Here is a 20,969-nt window from a genome sequence, read left to right as displayed (position 1 = left end):
AAACAGACATAATTTTCAGAATTGTATGATTTAAAAATGGCATTTATATTGGTTGGAAAGATGTACCATTGTGAGAAAAAGTGATTTCACACGCATGAAGAGTTAGGAGGAGCTTCTAAATGGGTGTGATTACATTTTTTATATTAGAAAATAATAACAAAATGGGAAAATCTTATTTTATATTCTGTCCTTTTAATATTTATTGTTTGTTTGTGTAATTAATTGATACTATGAAATCTATTAAGGGAAGAAAGAAAATATAATGAATTTGTTAAATTAAACTTTGAATGTAACTCTGTAAAGATGTCATGAAATATGCTTTCAGACCCTCTTATTTCTAGAGGATTAAAGGACCATCTTCTTTACAAGGCATCTTTGTGGCACAGGCTTTTTCACCTTCACATGAGGAGCAGGATTTTGTAGCTAGCCCTAGTTTTAAAGAAATTTCTGTATAACTGATTTGTATTTAAACTATGTAACATGATGTATATTAAGTGAATTTCAGTAACACTTGTAAGTTCTAATATTTTATTTCAAGATTCAGTTTTGAAATATATATTTATTTCTCCTCATCCTGACATTCAAATCACAGCTTGTGCTTTTAGAAATCAGTGTTCGGTGACAGCTAGTAGTAGAAAGGTTTGTCATCCTCAGTGTCCTTATGAGTGAGGCTAAGCAGGCTTCTTTTCCAACATTTAAGGGTAAAACCAGAAAAGGTCTGGACCACTTTCTTAAACATTTTAGATGGACAGACAGCCATATACCTGATGATAAATTTTTGTGTTATAATGCTTGATTCAGAAAAATGGTCAGATAAGAAAGTGCAGCATCACAGCTACATTAATTTGCTGAGATGCGCTACCAACTTTTGGATTGCTAGATTGTTATAAGAACTAGAATAGCTATTTGGTTAAGAAACCAATGATTGAAAGGAAATTGCTTTCCAAGCTTTTATATGGCATTGTCTTGCAAAATGTATGGACTGCATGTTGGATATACATTGTAAGACTGACTTGACTCAATTTTTAAACACTTTGAGTTATTAATATCTTATGGTAACAGCTTAATTACCATAGTGTTTAGGATGGTGTTGGTATTATCACCCAACTGAGGCTGATTGCTTATAGTTTAAAACCTCAGCTGAAAGAGTATTTCAACCTTTGCTTTCCAAATTGTCAAGTTACTTTTACAGGAAAACAGTTGTCTCACATTTGTCAGAAATTCTTTACCCAATCCAGCAAGTAGCAGAAGTTCACTGAGGAGTACTCGATAGACTCTTCCCAGTACACTTAAATGTATATAACTTCATGTACAGTGAGGGATATTTGCTTTTTTAGTACACGTGAATTGAGTTGAATCTAAATGGAATAGGCTTTATTTCATTGGATTTACCTGTGCTTACCTTTCTGTGATGCCATGTGAAGTGAATGGATTTTTTGTAAAGTGATACATTGTCTTGATGGTCCACTTTTAGCTGCCATCTAGAATAGTAAAAGTACTTTACTATGGAGTGTTGTGTAACAGAAGGCCAGTGAGCTAGTTATTTGGGATTTTATTTTAACACCACTTACAAATGAATTTATTTAAATCCAGGTTATACTCAAAATCCAAAACTTGTAACTGATATAAATGTTCTTTTGTACTTCAGTATTTTATTTTGTTCAAGTGAGGTCTGTAACTTTTCTATTTTTGTATCAATTAGGATGCCAGCTTTTGGTATATCCTGGTGCATTTAACATGACAACAGGTCCAGCTCACTGGGAGTTGTTACAGCAAGCCCGAGCCTTAGACAACCAGGTTTATGTAGCTTCCATATCCCCAGCCAGGGATGAAAACCACAGTTATATTATCTGGGGTCATAGCACTGTTGTTAATCCTTGGTGTGTGTATATAATATCTGATATATCATTTGATTATTTATATCAACAGCAAATATTTGTAATCTTAACATTATACATCTAACTCAAAGCTGGTGTTTATATGTATATCTTAACCACAGCAGAATTGAGTAAAAAGATAAAGACAGTTGAACATTCAAGGAAAAAAAAAAAACTTCATTTATTAACAACCATGGTTTTGCCAGTAAAGGCATCAGGTCCTGGCTAAAACCACAGCCGTTAATGAAGTTTTTGTGAAACGTATGTCTTTGAACCCCCAATTCTGTAATTGTGGAGTTTCACCAAGTACAAATGGTTTCAATTATCAGTTATATTAATCATAGTAAATAAAGTAACTAATTCATAACATTAAAGAGATTTTATTATTTTAAAGAAACAAGGTTTGTAAAATTAATATGCTGAAAGGCAATTTTAGCTCATTTTGATGACCATTGATACAGTTTGCTTGTATTACAAAAAAAGTAACTATATTTATGTATGTTACAATAAATTGTAAGGAATATGAATATAGTTCAGTTATATTAATAGTTGTTTTTCTTTCAAAAATGATAGACCAAACAGAATAATCTGAAACTTGCAGCTTTAGACATGAATTTTTAAGTAGGAATCATTATTCATTACAAATTATGCTACTGTTATCCTACATATTTGTGTAATGTGTCAGGCTTATACTGACTGAATCAGGTGCAGTTTTAATTTATATGCTTTTTTTAATAAAATATGAGTAAGGGTAGATAGTATTTGATAGTATAGCTACATAGTAAATATTATAACTAAAACACTGCTGGCAAAAATCTTAAGGCCAATGAAAATAAAGAAAATTTATGCATTTTGCATTGTTAGACTCAACCACTTGTTTGAGTTGAGCTTCAAAAGATGAAAATAAGAAAAGGGAAAAAAACAAATTATTTTAGCATATAATAGGGAAAATGTGAACACTGAAATTAACCTAAATACTAGCTGGTCAAATGTTTAAGACCATACTGAAACGAAGCGTTAATTGGTAAACACATAACGAAATTTAGTCATTTATGTTCAAGCATTAGCGTTGTCAACATCTCCCACTGACACCTCTTGTGTTACATTGGGTAAAAACATGGCATAGGCTAAAAACTTGACAGAATTTGAATGTGGCAGAAATGTCAAGCTGCAAAAGCAAGGTCTCTCTCAACGTGCCACTGCTGGTAAGATTGGGCTTAGTAAAACTGCTGTTGCAAATTTTTTAAAAGAACCTGAGGGATATGGAACGAGAATTGTAAGTGGTCAGCCCAAGAAAATTTCGCCGGTGTTGAGCAGGAGGATTCAATGGGTTGTTCAGCAAGACACCAGCCGATCGTCAAACGAGAATAAGTCCCTTACGGACACAGAATGCAGCTCAAGAACAATAAGATGGCATCTACGAGAGAGAGGTTTTAAAAACCGTAAACATCTTCAAAGGCCATGCCTCCTTCCATGCCACGAAACATCTCGGTTAAACTTTGCTGAGAAGCACCAAACTTGGGACACAGAAAAGTGGATGAAGGTTTTGTTCTCTGATGAGAAAAAATTTAACTTGGATGGTCCAGATGGCTTCCAACATTACTGCCACGATAAGGATATCCCACTGGAGAAGCTTTCTACACGACACAGTGGAGGAGGTTCCATCATGATTCTGGGGTGCTTTCTCCTTCCATGGAACAATGGAGCTTGAGGTTATACAGGGGCATCAAACAGCAGCTGGCTACATTGTCATGTTGGAGAGAGCATCCTTATTGATTGAAGGCCCTCGCTTGTGTGGAAATGACTGGATCTTTCAGCAGGACAGTGCTGCAATCCACAAGGCCTGCAGGACAAAGGACTTTTTTGTGGCAAATAACATGATTCTTATGGACCATCTAGTGTGTTTGCCTGAACTGAACTCCATTGAAAATGTTTGGGGGTGGATGGGAAGGGAAGTCTATAGAAATGGACATCAATTCCAAACAGTACATGATCTTTGTGAAGCCATCTTCACCACTTGGAGTAACATTTCCAGCAAGCCTTTTGCAAACGCATATATCGACCATGCCAAAGCGAATTTTTGAAGTTACTTGCAATGACAGTTGTGCAACTCACTACCGAGATCTCTTGTCGGGCATTTTCTACCCTGTTTACAACTTCGTTTTGGTATAGTCTTAAACTTTTGACCAGCTGGTATTTAGGCTAATTTTATGGTGTTCACATTTTCCTTATTAAATGCTAAAAAAGTTTATTTTTATTTTCCATTTTCATCTTTCAAAGCTCTACTCAAATAAGTGGTTGAGTCTAACAACTCAAAATGCATATTTTTTCTTTATGTTCATTGGCCTTAAGATTTTGGCCAGCAGTGTATAATATTAGAAAAATAATCAAACAATAATAATTTATGCATTGTTAGTCACATAGCAGAATCAAGAACATTATAAGCAGTTGTATATATTTGAACAAATATTCAAATATAAAATAATTGCATATATTAACTCCAGTGAGGCTGTGAAGGTGAAACATTGGTTAAAATATTATTTTATATATATCTGGAATATAAAGGTTTTTGTCTCTAAACGTTCTATCAAAATGTGTAAATTCATCCAGTGTGCAATACCAGTTTTGAAAGACAATAATAAATAATGGTTATTTTTTAAATTTCTTTACCTTTAATAAGAGAATAAATGTGCTTTGTTTGTGTGAATAAGTTTAAAGCAACTGATCCAGTTAGAATAGGGTAAGTACTAAACTGAGGTTGGAAATTGAAGGAATCTTGCATTTTGTTATTTATTTATTTATATTTTTTTTATTGTTAATGTACATTGAAACTGAAATACATTATCAAAGTTGACTTCTATGGTTGGAGATACAGCTGGAGTTAAGGAATGAATTGGAAATCCCACAAAAAATACTTGTCATAACAAAGCGTTTCCAAAGTTGAGAAGCATTGATACAAATGTTGATTCATGACATGATGTGAGAAAGCCAGGGCCAACCCTGGTCTGCTAGTTTGAACCTTTGACTTGCAATCTGCAAATCACAGAAATAAAAACCCAGCACATGCTTGTTCTTTCAGTCATAGATGCATTATAATGCCCAAGCCAATCCAAACATTTAATGATAGAGTAGCAAGTTGCCCAAGAGTTTGAAGCTTGTTACCTTCCCTCTAGTTAACAGTTTAAAAATAAGGGCTGCAACGATACCCTTAGTAACTCTGCCAGAAACAAACAGAGGGCCAACTCACCAAAGTTTTAACAACAAGTATTTTTCTTAGCCATATTTGTCTATTCATGTGACAATGTAAAGGTCTAAATTGGCATTAAATATTACATTTTGGAAAGAAACTTGCTGTGAAAATAATATTAATGTGAGAGTATTTTAGGTGCTTTCAACTATGCCTGATTTCATGTAAGTCAACCTATATTTTTGCTGTTATCCAATGCTCTCTTTATCTATGTGACCTAATTCACACAACATGAGAAGACAAGCAGCACAATCACTGGCTATATAAACATCCTGAAATTATTTTTATGTGGATTTGATTAGGCACTGTATAAACTGTTGACCACAGAATGCATGAATTTATAACATTTATTTTAGTCTGACAATTTTCATTTATGATTTTGAAAATAATATCATCTGCTCAAAGTATCTTAAACAACTAATTACATCTATTAACTGGAGAAACAAGCCTAAACTGTATTTATAAATCTTGGAATGTACTTTTTCAGATCTTCATTAAGGCATCAAGTGTGTTACTTTTGTGGGAAAAAGCAACGCATAAAACTATTTTCAAAGGTACTTGTTGTATCGGATTACTTGTTTTGTATACTGATAAGAACCATACTTGATGTTGTATTTCAAAGGAAGAAATCCAGCAGTTCTGCTTAGCTTTTATCATATGAATGATAAATATTGTAAGCTGAATTCAGTTTAACATATTCCCAAAATGAAGATAGAAACTTATTATTGTTTCATTGCTGAATTAAAAATCAATATTAAAAGCTTGATATTTAAGCAAGCACATAATATACTTGAATTTTTTTGTAATATAACAATGCAAGTAGTATTCCACATTGTTGAATTTCCTTACAAAAAATGCAGGTTGGATATTAAGAAAATGTTCTATTAAAATATTATATGTCTGATTATCCTTCTGTTTATTTTTTCATATCCTAGGGGTAAAGTCATTGCAACGTGTGACCACACTGAACAGCTTGTCTATGCTGATATTGGTAAGTCTTGTATAATTTAATACCTCAAGGTAATGACTTTCTGCATATACTGATTTCTTCATGTTTTAAGCTCCTGTTATTTCCTCTCTTTTACAAATTGCCAGTAGTTTTCTTTGATGTTTAATACTGTATTATCTGTAATCAATAGAAAGGGAAAATGTAATGTATTAAATGGCATTTTATGATATTGTTGTCTGCACAGACAGTTGTCTATGTTGCCTCATGTTTGAAACTTTATTCCCACATGAAACAAATTGACAAACTTTGATGAATCTTTAGTGGCTTTTATCACATTGTTAGAAAGCCAGAAAAATTATGATGTTTATAAGACATTGTTTGCTTTTATGTGATATTATTGTGTTCTAAGGTGCATTATTTCATTAAATATTTTTTTATTTAATGTAATAGTAATATTAGCATAAAAAGTAAGTTTAGTTTCATCAACACTTGACAGCAAAGTTCACAAGGGCCCAGTAAGTACTAGATTTCTTTTTTTCATATGCAGTCTTTATTTATTGTTATAAAAGTAAGTTGGATATAAAAATTAAAAGTTTTCTTGGTTAGATTAGGTAAGATAATGAAAATAAAACTAGTTCATGATCAACTCATTCTTTATACAATTTGATACAGCAGTGTGAATTGTAAGTTTGCACCTTGCATGGCAAAACTATTGTAGTATTAATTAGACGTGGCTCAAAGGTTAAACAATAGAATTAAATATAAACAGATTATATGGATATGCACTTTAAGCTATTTAGGATAAACAGTTATGTTACAATTTGCAGTCACTCTAGAAACTAAAAAAGGGTAATTTAGATTTGTTTTCTCATTTTTTTATGGTAATTATGTTACAAAATCAATCTAATCCACTGATGCTGTATAAAGTTTAGGTAAAGCAAATAACAGATAAAATACATAGTTTTCCTGTAAAAGAAAAAAACAACTAATGTTTGGTGTTTACTTGGAGGTTTTAAAAAGTATGCAAGTGTAATTTGACAGTTTTCAAAAGAAGAAAAGGATTTTTAATTAAGTTTCAGGTCCCTTTGCATGTTGTAAAGTCAACATCTCAAGTGAAGAAATACACAAGCAAATCTTTATTTAGTAACTGATTAAAAAGTTTTTGTTTAGTTCAAAAGCCATGTAATGTGTACTAATAGTCTGCAAAATGTCATGAAGGGATTCGTACATTATCAAGAGTTACGTTATTTCTAATCTCACAGTTACTTTGGTGGTTACAAATTTGGTGCTGTGCAAATATATTATGTGGGTGGGGTAGAAAAAGTTAGTGATCCAACAAGATGAAATTTTAAAGTTTGAAGAATACTTAGTTATAATCATACTCCCATATACATTTAAAATTACAATACCTCCATATTTAAATTGTATATTATGTCCCTTTTTTTAATTAAAGTTTCAATTTTAAATGGAATTGAGGGATTGCCAGATGATACATTTCACTATACAAAAAAAAAAAACAAAAGCATACTTATTATAATTCAAACGTTACTTGATTACAAACTTGCATCACATCTAATTACAAAACAATAACTGCACAGTCAGTATTAAATCATTGATCGTAGAATACAAGTAACATCACATAATAGAATAATTATTAAAAGTAAAGCCTATAATCTTAACTTCCTGTAATTAAGTTACAAAAAATAGAACTTTTAAAATCTACACTTGCTACAATAAATTATACATTAAAAATAATAAATGTTAATAACTACACAAGCTTTAGGCCATCCAGCAGCCATTATTAAGTAACAAATAAAATGTAAAAAACTACTAAAGTTACTATGAAGGATAACGTATTGTTGTGAATGTTTTATTTTCATTATATTTTCTAAAGAACGTAACTCACCAGTACTTGTACAAGATACAATCCAATGCATGTTTGAAAATGTTAAATACTTTTGAATGTTCTAATCAACTACTTCAGCATGGTGTCAGTCCCCGAGACCAACCCTGTAATAAATCTATCCTTGTTATAGTTTTCATGCTGTAACTTTTAACTTTGTAAGAGTATGTTCACAAAAATTAGCATATTATCAGTAAGTATTACAATGCTTTTGTTTGCAAAATATCTATTTTTTTTATTAAATCTAACATGCAAAGTAGTTTTGATATTAAGATTAAAAATACTTTCATGCATCAGAAAATTTTAATATTTCACATCTGAAATCTTTAGGAGTTCAGGTCTGATAATGGTGATGTCATTCATTATGTTTCATGTAATTGTTGAGTATGCTGGTTATCACTTTCATTGGAAAATAATTTTGGTTAGATAACATTTAATGTTGTTCATCCCTCTTTTGAATAGTTTTATATTATTGGTAAATTTCTAGGTTCCTTGTACCAAAATTCTGATAAGAGTTTCTTTCAGTTTCTTTAGTGTGATATTGTAAGATATTTCAGGTCAATTTAATGTCTAGATATTTCCAAAGAAAACATAAACCAAGTAACTTGAATTTTAAACTATTTGCATATAAACCAGGATTGTTCACTTTCTATTCTGAATAGTTTTATATTATTGGTAAATATTTAGGTTCCTTGTACCAGAATTCTGATAAGTTTCTTTCAGTTTCTTTGATGTGATATTGTAAGATATTTCAGGCCAATTTAATGTCTAGATATTTTCAAAGAAAACATAAACCAAGTAACTTGAATTTTAAACCATTTGCATATAAACCAGGATTGTTCACTTTCTACTCTACTTCTGATATTTGACTAGCATTGTGTAGAGAACTATTTCAGAAAACAAATATAGATAGTAAAGAAAAAAAGAGCCAAAAGATAGAATATTTTAAAAACAGGAAGTCTTTAATACTTGTACTAAAAATGCAGGACCACACATATAGCCTATTGGGTAATGTTATTCCAAGGGTTCATGGTTTGTCACTCATTGTTGCACAAATTCACTCCACACACTTTTAGTGATGGTCATATTCCTCTTTTAGGTTTGGCACTACTAGCTTATCATTTTTGGTGGTGGGTGTTATTGAACAGCTGCTTTCCCTTAGTTCATTGGTGTCTTTGTTAAAAAGAAGATATAGACAGATCATAGTCATTGGAAAATATATATCTTAAACTAAAGCATTCTTTCCAAAAAAATGAAAAGGATTTTCTGTTTTTGCTTTTGGATTTTTTCAGTTTGTTGCAAAAATTATTTATTTTATATTTCAGACTTCTGCAAAAAGAAGTTAATAGGCTAAAGTTAGAAATAAATTTAAAACTTCAAAACAAAATAAAAGAATAAATCAATATTTAAATGAAATAACATCAAAGCTACAATACAAAAATGTAAAATCAAAATTTGAACAAAATAAAAAACATAATGTAAGCCAAAAACTGGGCATACAGTAAGGTGAAATATAAATCAAAACAAAATACTGGTGTAATACAAATTTAATCATATTACGAAATTCTGGTTTTGACCAATTACATTTAGACTTTAATATATAAAATGAAACATCGTAGATTGTCAGTATGATACAGGACACATCATTTTTACAGTAGAATTGAAATAAATGAAAAATAATGTATGATGTACTAAGTAATTAAAAAAACTGATATGTAATTAATAAATTTAGAAAATCTAAAATCAGTATAAAGAATCAACTAACCATGATATAAAATTAAGTAAATTAAATAGGATATACAAAGATAAAAGAAAGTCAGATTAGAATGTTAAATATATTTAAAATGTAAACAATTACACTTATTTGAATTCAAATAAATGTAATGAAAAGTATGTTATAGTGCAGAACTACATACTTTCAAAACATGCATCTCTTATACAATGAAAAACCACATGGTCAATAATTCTCCTCAGTGGGGTTTCATTATTCAGTATCAGTATGTCTTCTCAGACAAACTCCTTTTCATAGCATAGGAGTTAAGGTCTTGACAATGATGATGTCATTCATTAATAACCTGGAACATGATGGTCACCTTAGAAGCCATTATTGGTCATGCATCTAGCTAGACAGCTGGTTAGTGTGTATGCATCCTGTGTGAGAGTGAGAGGCTGATATCTTCTTTTTCTAATCTTTCTTCAGCTGCCAAACTTCTGGATAAACATCCTGTAGGTTTTTACTGTATCATGTTTACATGTTGCAGTGCTCTTAATAGGCCAAAGGTATTGCTTTTGACAAACATAGTTTTACTAACACTTTGAAGAAATAATCAGCGACACATTGGAAATTCACCTATATGGAGGTGAAAGTGATAACTATTTTTTTCCTGCAAGCCATTGATGAACCATGTGTCATCTGATGGAGATTCAGTTTTCTTGTAGCTGATTGGGCTACAAGCTCCTTTATCTGCCATGGTAAAACTTCTCATATACTCAGAAACCTGTAGATAAGATTCTTCCTAGGTATTACAGATACTACCTTGCTAGCTCTGCCACAAACAAGTCATCTCCTACATTCTGAGCTTTGGTATAACAATCAGAAGAGAGATAAAAAATAGTCAAGAATTATTGTTATATATATATGTATGTGTGTGTGTGTGTGTGTGTGTTATCGAAGTCAAGATTGAAAATTCAACATAGAAACGTAAGATTAAACATCATGACATATTTTGGCCATAATCTTCTGCTCTCCAGGATATAAAAGATGTAATATAAGTGTGCATCTTGCAGTGTTTGTGGCACTTACATTACCAAATATTCAATGTATTATGATGTATTAACATCATAGTTAAACTTTTAGTAATTTTTTATAAAAGCTGTAAATTTGTGTTTAAGTATATACAGCAATTATTCTTTTAGTCTGTTGACTTACACTGTAAAAACTGATCTTCTTCATAGTTACCCTCCCCCCTAAAAATATTTCTGTTCATGTCCATGAGCACTTCTATACTATGGATGTATTTTCTCAGTTGCTAACAAATGTACAAATCAGTAGCTCCTATGGACCATAATATGTGGTCAAAACTACTAGTGTATGTGGAATAGTGTACATGCAGCTATGCCATCCAGATGTCTAACTGTTCCAACCCAAGTGACCAATCCACTGTTGTTTGGTCACTTGAATGAAACATCTCAGATTCCAATAAGAAAAGTGGGGTAAAACTTCTTACATTAGTAACTAAAGCCAGCTAACCTACAAATTGAGACTGAAGCTTCAAACCAGACCATGCCAATCCCTGGTGGATATGGTGTTCGATTTGCAATCTGAAGGTCACGAGTTCAAATCCTATTGCCAAACATGCTTATCCTATGTGGTTGACAATGTGCAAAATTTTTGGCTTGCAGAAATACTGGTCAACCCTAAGCTAGTTGAGAGTAAGGCTGTTATAGAGAAGAATTTCATGTAGCCAACATCAAAAGTATGTTAACACTATAAATAAATGTAACAGACAAAAAATGTGTAAAAACACTATCATATTCAGAAATAAAACATTCACAAAGTCTGTAAATAGCTTGATTGTAAAAGTTAAACATATTTCCTGATCAAAACTGCTAGAAACAATAGGTATATTTTTTCTTTCATTCTGAATGAATAAGTCAACTTTATCTTCAAATATCCCAGTTGCTTCGACTGCAAGGAATTCCTTCATCAGCATTAAAATAAACAGCGAGTCTATCCATGTTTCTCGCTTAGTGTGGTGTAGGTTCTAAAGCAACTGGTCCATTTTCAGTCAGAAAAAATCGTGCTTAGATATTCCAGTATGAGACCAAATTGAATATATCCTATACCAACATTAAACATACATAGAACATTGTGGTCTGATCTAACCTTTGTGCAATTTAAGAAATATTCCACATCGTGACTCAGTCTTTATTTGCCTGAAGACATTGTTGTTCAAACATATATATTAGTTATTACATAATTATATGTGCACATATTGGCCCATTTATAATATGAAATATTCACAAGTATATTCAGTATCATACTGCTGAATATGTATTTGCAGTGCATGATGTCACCATTCAGCAGTTTCTTTAATCACCATAGCAATAAACTCCAGCATCAGTTGCACCTAAGCTATTCAGTAGTTTGCCTAGTAACCACAACAGTTGATTCCAGCATCAGTCACACTCTACATTTGTGCTAAGTAAATGAAAACTTTCAGACAGTACCAAAAGAGACTACTCCTAATTTAAACAATATAATAAAAAAACATTAACCACTTAAACGTAGTAGGTGCATGAAAGATAAAAGCAAAATTAATTTTGCCACAATAGCACAGTTTTAATTACCATGTTTTCTTCCATCAGTACTGCTGTATAGGGGCTGTGACAAAGTACCTACATGAGATAAACACATAAGCTAGATTTTAGTTTCAGTTTTTTTTAATGTCATTTTTGTGTGTTGTTAGAACACAACTTCCTTACTACATTTAAGAATGACTGGCACAGATCTACTGTATAATCAGGAGTAATATTGCAAGGTTGATGTAGTTTCTAAGGAAGACTTTACAGGCAAATGTTTACCAACATTCACTACAGTGTGAGAGCACTTATCATAAACACTCAAAACCAACTGTTGGATATCTAACACTGTATCTAGCAACTATCTTAGTCTTCTCTACAGAAATGCCACTGTAATTCATTTAAGATAGATTGAGTGATGAGTGAAGATCACAACACCTTTTCAGTATTAATCTTTCAACAGATGAGTCCCTGAAGATTGCATGTTGCAAGTCACTATTTCATAGCTTGGAAAGCAAGACATATACCACCTTGCTTCAGTCCTTGTTTTTTTTTTTTTTATTCTGCTGACTGCTTGCTTCTTAAATAGTTAATTCAAGCTGATCATTGAAGCAGATATACTACTTTATTATTGCTCTCATTATTTGTGGGAAGTCATCCTTTTAAAATCTGAAGACATGCATATACTGATGACTGTGGAATTCTTATACAAAGTTTGGAGCAGATCATTGTAACACATAGGGATATGTATTGTTGTCATATAGACTTTAGGCAAAATACAGTTATGAAAAATCATTAATGTACCTTACCAGCTGGAAATGTTCTTTAGCGTATTTTTTGGTGTATGAGACACACCCATATTTTTAAGGCTGTCTTTAAGGTAAAAATATTTTTCACAGTTATCATTTATTTATTTGTTCAACATCAGCATAATCTTTTATTATTTTTTAGAATACTTCAACGGTAGTAGAGGCATAAAATATTTGACCTTCAGTGTATTAGACGTAGCGGAGTTTTGAGACCCCTTTTGTAAAAAAAAAGTACATCTTATATACCAAAAAATACAGTAGTTTTCTCAAGATCCATTGTCAACAAATAAAATGATTTTCTTAATTATAATTAAAGTGTGTTTTGTTAACTGACCAACTTTGGGTTTGCATTGTAATTTTGACTGGTTCTTGTTGGAGCAGAGAGGTTTCAACAATGAAGGGAAGGATTGAGAACAAGATTTAAAAATCATATAGATACCCATTGTAAAGTCATGCTGGAGTCCAGTTTGGTATCCTATAATGCTTACATTAACTATGTCGGTGAACCTTGCAAAGAGAAATATTCAAGATAAATTAACATACAACTTGCATTAAAAGTTGTGGAAGTTTCTGTAACATTTCTTGGAATAAGTGTAACCCCACTCCAGTAGTGTATGATACAGAAATGGTAAATAGCAGTGGTAAGCCCTACAGAAAAAGATCTTTTGTTCATAGAGGATTAGTGCAATTTTATGAATTTGTGTATCCTGTTTACTTGGGGATGATGCTCTAACTGTTTTCCAAATGACTGTACAAAAATTTACTTTATCGTTATATGCAGAAATTTAAACAATCCTTAGCAATGTTTCATGTTATAAAGAAATAAGCTTGTAAGCCAAATACTACATTTAATTTATTGTTAATGTCTTAATACTATGTTCTTACGTGGTAGGAAAAAGCACATAAAAGGCTGTACATGATATGTTATAAATTTGTTTGACACAAAATATCTTGAATTTCTTTTAAAATATTTTTCATTCAATGTCAAGTCTAAAAGTGAACCCTTTTTCTATCTGATTTTACACATCACAAATACTTTCAGGTATAAACATTCCAGCTTTTAGAAATACATTTTCTTTTCTAGTAACAGATCAGATACATAAAGCCAGTTGAATCACAAAGTTATTAAATGTCCCCATTTCCTCATCCCATCCAATGGTTCAATGGTAAGAGCTTATAATACTTTGAATACCTGGAGTGGGCGGAACACAGGTAGTGTGCTGTGTAATTTTGTGCTTAACAACATGAAATATTTAAATGTATGTCTTGGTGAAAAGTCATAGAATAGCAGATTTCTATGAATTTTCAATTAATTGATTAACTTGTTTTTAGTTCAATCATGAAACTTAGGCTGTTCAAGGGAAATTTGTGTACTTAACTTTTTTGTATAAAAATGTACCTTCACAAAATTAAACAAACTGCCTAAAACTAAAAATTTTGTGCACACACACACACATAGAATGGTCAAATCATTTGTTTACCATGTTCAAAGTTATATATGCTCAATTTTACAAAACTTTGTACATAGTGTGCAAGAAAATTACTTTTTAACTCATATCAGCATTACAATTATACTTTACAGATCTCAACTACTTGAATGATGTGAGACAACAGATTCCTCTTACAAAACAGAAAAGAGATGATCTATACAGCCTTTTCAGCTACTTAGATGAACAAGAGACTGTTTAATACACCTGAAAAATTGGATTGATAGACTTAATGATTTCTCTTTGGAAAAGTAAGCATTATTATGAAATGTTTCTTTCCCTAATGCAAATTTGATTTGTAAGCATTATAAGGTTGATATACTTTATTTTGGATAGCACTACATAAATTTTAAATATATCATAGTGACAGTTAGTATAACATTATCTTTAGAAATAGGTTCTATCTGACTCCCAAGTGGCTGGATCAGTGGTAAGTCTGAGAGTCTATATTGCTAGCAGTTGGGTTTCATTACCCATGATTGGTAGATTGCATATAGCCCACTGTGTATTTTTATGCTTACTAAAACAAAAATATGATAGTTCTGTCAAAATGGTAAGGTCCACATTTTAAGGTATATAAATTTTATAATCTGAGCATATTTATAACAATTTTTCTGTTTTGATACAAGATGTTTCTGTGAAGGACAGTGATGTCTATCATAGACCTCGTGCTTTGACGTAGTTTCTACAGTTTTTTGGATCAAGCATGACCAAGTGGATATCTTACAAGTATATATTTGTATCCTGTTACTGCAAATATGCTTTAAAAATTGAGCTCCAATCTTTGGGACCATGGGTACATTTTAAGAGTGATTAATTCAACTATTTGGTCTAATGAGAATATCCAACAGGTAGTTCAAAATTAGGACTGGGTAGTGCAGGTAGCTGTTGTATAGCTTAGCACAAACTTCAACAGACAAACCACAAACCTTTCTTTGTACATAGACTACCTTCAAGCACACTAAAGGCAAATATCAGATGGAACCATAACTTGTTTTTTAACTTGGCTCTTTGGTAGAGGTTGTTGCATCTTCTATAATCGACTCGTTTAAGACAACCTCATTGACTACTACTGTTCAATTTTGTGACTGTATATACATACATATATTTTTAACTCAATTGTACTTTTTAGATTTCCCCAGTTGCTTTAGGTACTTGGTCCCAGTTGACCATTCCAGTTACCTACCAGCTGTATTAAGGTAATATTGCATGTTCTGTCTCCACACCTGTTAGTAACCTAGTTCATTTATGCCATGTGTTCTCTTTACTTGCAGTTTTATTTTTCATGACTACCGTTATAAAGAAATCATCAGTTAGAATGATTAGAGTTGTTTGACCACAGATCACTTTCTCATTTTTTCTACATCCCCAGACCAATTCTTCCCCAACATATTATCAGACAAGAAAATAATTCAATATTTTTTTATGATTTATCTGTTAACCTTTTCTCTCTTTTGTGTCCAATCATATTTCAATCTTGATCATGTTCAGTAAGAGTCTTGAAGTTTTTGTAGACTGCACTTGTACCTCTAGAGATACTAGACAATTTTTATTTTGGGCTTGTTTTGAAGACGATGAATCTTCTACAAATTGCATCACATCAGATATTTTGCTTTTCTATGTACTTAGCAGCTTGGTGAAGTTGCACACAGAGGTATGATGTGGATTGGTATGTGAATCTCCCCCAATATCTTTGTCTACTTTAATAGCATGATCTGGCCATTTCTCCATCCAAGAGTTTTTGCCTACCCCCAGTAGCTATCTGTCATTTCGGCTAGACTATCTAGAGGGGTGTGTATTTTATTTCTAACTTTAAGAGTCCTTTTTCTTGTTTTCACAGGATTCCACTTTGTAACGAGTGTTGCCCGGACAGGTGTTTTTGTTTTTTTTTGCAAGCCAGTTCTGCACTAGCAACCACAAATTGAATATACTTTGTACAAGTTGCAGTTGGCTCTGTAGAAATGAAGTATTCCATAAGACCACCCTGGATCTGACCAAGTGATATCACTGTTCTTTGATGGACTATTATGAGTAAATCATAAAGGGATCCTGCTGATATTTCGAATGAAATAAGGTGAGGTTGGTTTGCTTTTAAAAATTTAGGAACTTGGTTCATCTATCATACTGTTTCAATGTGCATTACCTCCCAGTTTTTACTAGTGGATCTAGAGAGTCCTTACTCCACTCAGTTTCCAGTCACTGGAGTGGTGGACAGAAGCTTTTCATCCAGAGTGTTAAAGTGAATTCCTCCACTCTTGGAGAAGAGATTAAAGTTTGGGGCCCTCCTACCTAGGCCCGTGGATGTTTTCACAGATGTCAGTAGTAGTGGTACCAACCTACATAGGAACCTACTCAGAATATTAGTTCAAATTTAATGCTTAGCTATCCAGTTGGGATGTGCATAGCCCTTCTTTTGTATCAATACAAGTTCAGTACATTGTTAGAAGAAAAGAAATAATTATCTTTCTGTAATTCCGAGGATGGAATAGTCCCATCCTGAGTCCTTGATTGAGCACAGCTGTTCCACATACCCTCGGTGTGGATTCTTGTATGTGGTGAGGGGACTTCCCAGGGAAGGTTCTGTTCTTTCAGTTTACCTCCCCTGGGATCTAAACATCCACCAACGTGTTTGCTGTGCATGGTTACCCATGAAGGGGAAGAGAGGATTCTGGTGTTTATGGGGTCCATCTCTAACACACGACTTTGGCCTTGAATTCCTGTAGATGGACAGCCTTTGGGTGGTCCTCCTTGGGCCAATTTGCTGGTCCACTTGGGCTAGGGTCAACCAAGTACCAGTGTTGGATGTTCTCAGCAGGTGTTGTGGACATTATATCTAATGTTGGTGTTTGGGTGTAGTGCTTACGAAACCCTGGCATTGCTGCGGTGTCCTTGTTTGACATTGTAGTGCATCCCCTCATAGGGCTCCATAGTGGGTGGGGTCAATAAGCACCAAAATATTTTTTTATTATGGATCTTTCAAATAAAAACTTAAATAAAATAGTGAAAAATCAGTCCATAGGTAAACGACCACGTCTTGAAGATACTGAGCAGTAGTCTTCAACATCTGTAACATCTGTTGTACCTCATTTTCTTATCCTATATTCTCTTTCAGACAAGCCTTTAGGGCAAATGTCTCCCTTTTTCTTCCAGAAGGGACTAGAGGGACCTGCTGGCTTTCCAAAGTCAGTAAAGAAGCTTTGATCTGGTGACATATTGGTGGAAACATCCACTTCTCAACACAGTGAACTTTTCTTGTATTCAAAGGTAACTGGGATATACCTATTGAGGTTACACCCCATGCTACTTTGAATTCATCACAAGGAGTTATTGTTAAGAGGGATTTGAAAAATATCCCCAAGTCAGAGATTCTTGCTGGTTTCTCCACTCAAGGAGTTTCTGTAGTGAGGGGTATCTCTACTAGCAAAGATGGAATTCTGATGCCAACCAATATCCTCATTCTGACATTTACCTCACCACGTCCACCTGCCACCATCAAGGCAGGTTATCTTAATTGCTAGGTGTGGCCATACATTCCAAACCCTCTCAAATGTTTTCAGTGTTAGCGGTTTGGTTTTTGAAAGACGTCATGTTGTGGTTCCTGGACGTGTGCTCATTGCAGTGGCAAGGACCATGATGCCTATGAGTGTGAAATGGACCCTCATTGTGTTAATTGCAATGGCTCTCGCCCATCCTACTTTCATTTATGCCCTAAATGGTTGGAAGAAAAAGAGGTGCAGCATTTGAAAACGATTCATAACATTCTTTATTGTGAGGCTCAAAAGTTGCTGTCCACCACTTCATCCTAGACATATGCTACAGGACTTTGTTCCACTACTACAGTGGGAGTGCAGGCAGATCTCTGTGCCTCCAAAAGAATTGTTCTCAAAACAAATGAAAAGTCTTTTAAAAAAGTTCATGAACCAACTTCAACACACATCTCTGTCCCTTACATACATTCCACCAAATACCAAGATCCACTTCAGTTGGTTCCAGGTATAAGCATTTCCTCGGATACATCTTCTTCTATCCCAAGATGCAAAACGATCATTCGTCATGTCCTCATTCACTGGAATTCTCTTTCAACAGAAAAGACTTGGTCACAAACAGAAGGGTTCTCCACCCATTTCACCTACACACAAGTAGATTGAGATTTACATTCTAATCTGGATGATATCAAAACATTGATTGCTTCCTACTATCCTGTATATCTTTCCTTACAGGAAACATTTTTGAAACCTGGCAATACAGTCACATTTTGGTAGTTTTCCTTGTACATAAATGACAGGCTGTGTGCATGGAGGAGTGGCACTGTTGGTTGATCAGCATGTACCCATCCTGTCTTTGCCACTCAACACACCCTTGGAGGCCATAGCCATCTGTGTTTTCTTGGGTCATACTATTGCTGTTCCCTCTACCTGTTGCCTGGAGAGACATATGATCAATCAGATCTTGATGCTCTCAATGAACAGTTGCTGTCTCCCTTTTTAATCTTGGGGGACTATAATGGACATCATCCCCTCTGGGGAAGTACTGATATTGATAAGAGGGGTCACTCTGTAGAGCGTATGCTCTCTGATCACAACCTTTCTCTTTTTAATACTGGTTCTTCTACTTATTTTCATGCACCTTTTCAGTCTTTTACTGCTATTGATCTCTCAGTTTGCTCCCCTTCACTATTCTCCCATTTTTCATAGAAGGTATTCCTAAAACCTCGACACGTTTTCTACAATATCCTCGTCCGTGGTGGAATTTTGCTTGCCACATGGCACAGAAGGCTCAAAACGGGTCTGGGATACTTTCTGTAGATATCCAACACACTCGAACTGCATTGCTTTCCAGAAGGCCTGTGCACATACTTGGTGGATAAGACGTCAAAGCCAGAAGGAATCTTGGATTATGTTCAAAACCAGCATATTTACTACCACCAGTTTCAAAGTCATATGGGACAAGATTCAAAAGGTCAGTGGACAATATAATTTTGTCGCCTTCTTGATCTTGCTCTCTGATGGCCAGGAAGTAGCTGATATCTGGAGCATTGCCAATACTCTATATGAAAGCTTTTGCCAGGTATCTAGAACTTCTGCTTCTTCCTTCACCTTCTTAGCTATCAAGGCTCGGGCAGAGCGAACACCTCTTTCCTTTCGAGCTGATTGTCTCCATGACTGTAACTGTCCCATTACGCTGGTGGAATTCAAAGTGGCCCTTCACCAGTCTGGCAGTATATCAGTTGGACCTGATGATATGCACTATGAAACACTGCACCATCTACATCCTGCTTCTCTTGCTGTTCTTCTGATTGGTCCCTCGAATCAAACAACCTGTTCTCGCCCACCCACTGTGGGTTTCCGACAACAGTGCTCCACCATGGACCACCTGATTCAACTTGAAACGTCAATCAGAAAAGCCTTTCTAAAACGACAACATCTTGTATCAATATTCTTTGACGTTGAGAAGGCTTATGATACATGGAGGTATGGCATTTTGCAAGGCCTCCATATATATGGGTTATGTAGCCATTTTTTAATGGACAGGAGATTCCAAGTTCATGTGGGTTCGACACTTTCTCATTCTTTTCTACAGGAACTTGGAGTCACTTAGGGCTGTGTTTTGAGTGTTGCACTTTTCAGTATAAAGATTAATGCCATCACTGAACAACTCTCTCTCACTGTTGCAAATGGGCTCTATGTTGACGGCTTTCACATCTTGTGTCATTCGTTGAACATGAGGTATACTTAGTGGCAGCTACAGACTGCCCTCAATCATTTACTGAAGTGGACCACAGCAAACAGCTCTAACTTCTCTCTCTAAAACCATTTGCATGCACTTTTGCTGCCAACAGGGTATTCACCCTGATCCTGAACTTCATATTGGTGAAGTTGTGCTGCCTGTGGTCCTTCAGACAAAGTTCTTGGGGCTTATCTCTGAGTGTAAGCTGACCTTTATACCACACTTCAAGCAGCTACAGGTAAAATGTAGAAGAGTACAGAACATCCTCCTTGTCTTCTCTTCCATCCACCATTTGGGGAGTGGATCAATGTTCTGTACTAAAGATACATCATGCTCTTACTTGATCAAAACTCAACTATAGATCACTGGTCTGTGATTATGCCAGAACTTCGGCCTTAAAGATGCTGGACCCCATACATCATCAGCTTCAGCTCTGCACTGGTGCTTTCTGCACTTCACCAGTTCAGTGCTTATACGTAGAGTCTTGTGAACCTTCTTTGCACCTCTGCCGTTTGCAATTGTCTTTACTATATGCTTTGAAACTTCATTCCTTACCAAAGCATTCCACCTGGGGTTGTGTTTTTCTTCCTCTGTGGGCCATACTTTCTCAAAAGAGACAATTTGCTATTGCTCCTTTTGGTCTTCATATCCAGACACATTTAGATGAA

General features: G+C 34.1%; 1 protein-coding gene across 3 annotated transcripts in view; it reads left to right on the top strand.

Moving 5' to 3' along the window:
* Positions 1-20,969, top strand: part of LOC143225209 (omega-amidase NIT2) — a 50,442-nt gene that overhangs the window by 22,003 nt on the left and 7,470 nt on the right. For all 3 annotated transcript variants that reach the window (XM_076454222.1, XM_076454221.1, XM_076454223.1), the window contains exons 7-9: positions 1,703-1,880; positions 6,060-6,115; positions 14,670-14,825. In XM_076454222.1, the coding sequence (XP_076310337.1) occupies positions 1,703-1,880; positions 6,060-6,115; positions 14,670-14,776 (341 nt within the window). In that variant the 3' untranslated portion in view covers positions 14,777-14,825. The remainder of the gene's footprint in view (positions 1-1,702; positions 1,881-6,059; positions 6,116-14,669; positions 14,826-20,969) is intronic.

Source organism: Tachypleus tridentatus, chromosome 9 (assembly GCF_004210375.1).
Source record: "Tachypleus tridentatus isolate NWPU-2018 chromosome 9, ASM421037v1, whole genome shotgun sequence".
NCBI classification, from domain to species: domain Eukaryota; kingdom Metazoa; phylum Arthropoda; class Merostomata; order Xiphosura; family Limulidae; genus Tachypleus; species Tachypleus tridentatus.
Note: the sequence above shows the minus strand (reverse complement) of the source record. Positions and strands in the feature narration are given on the sequence as shown.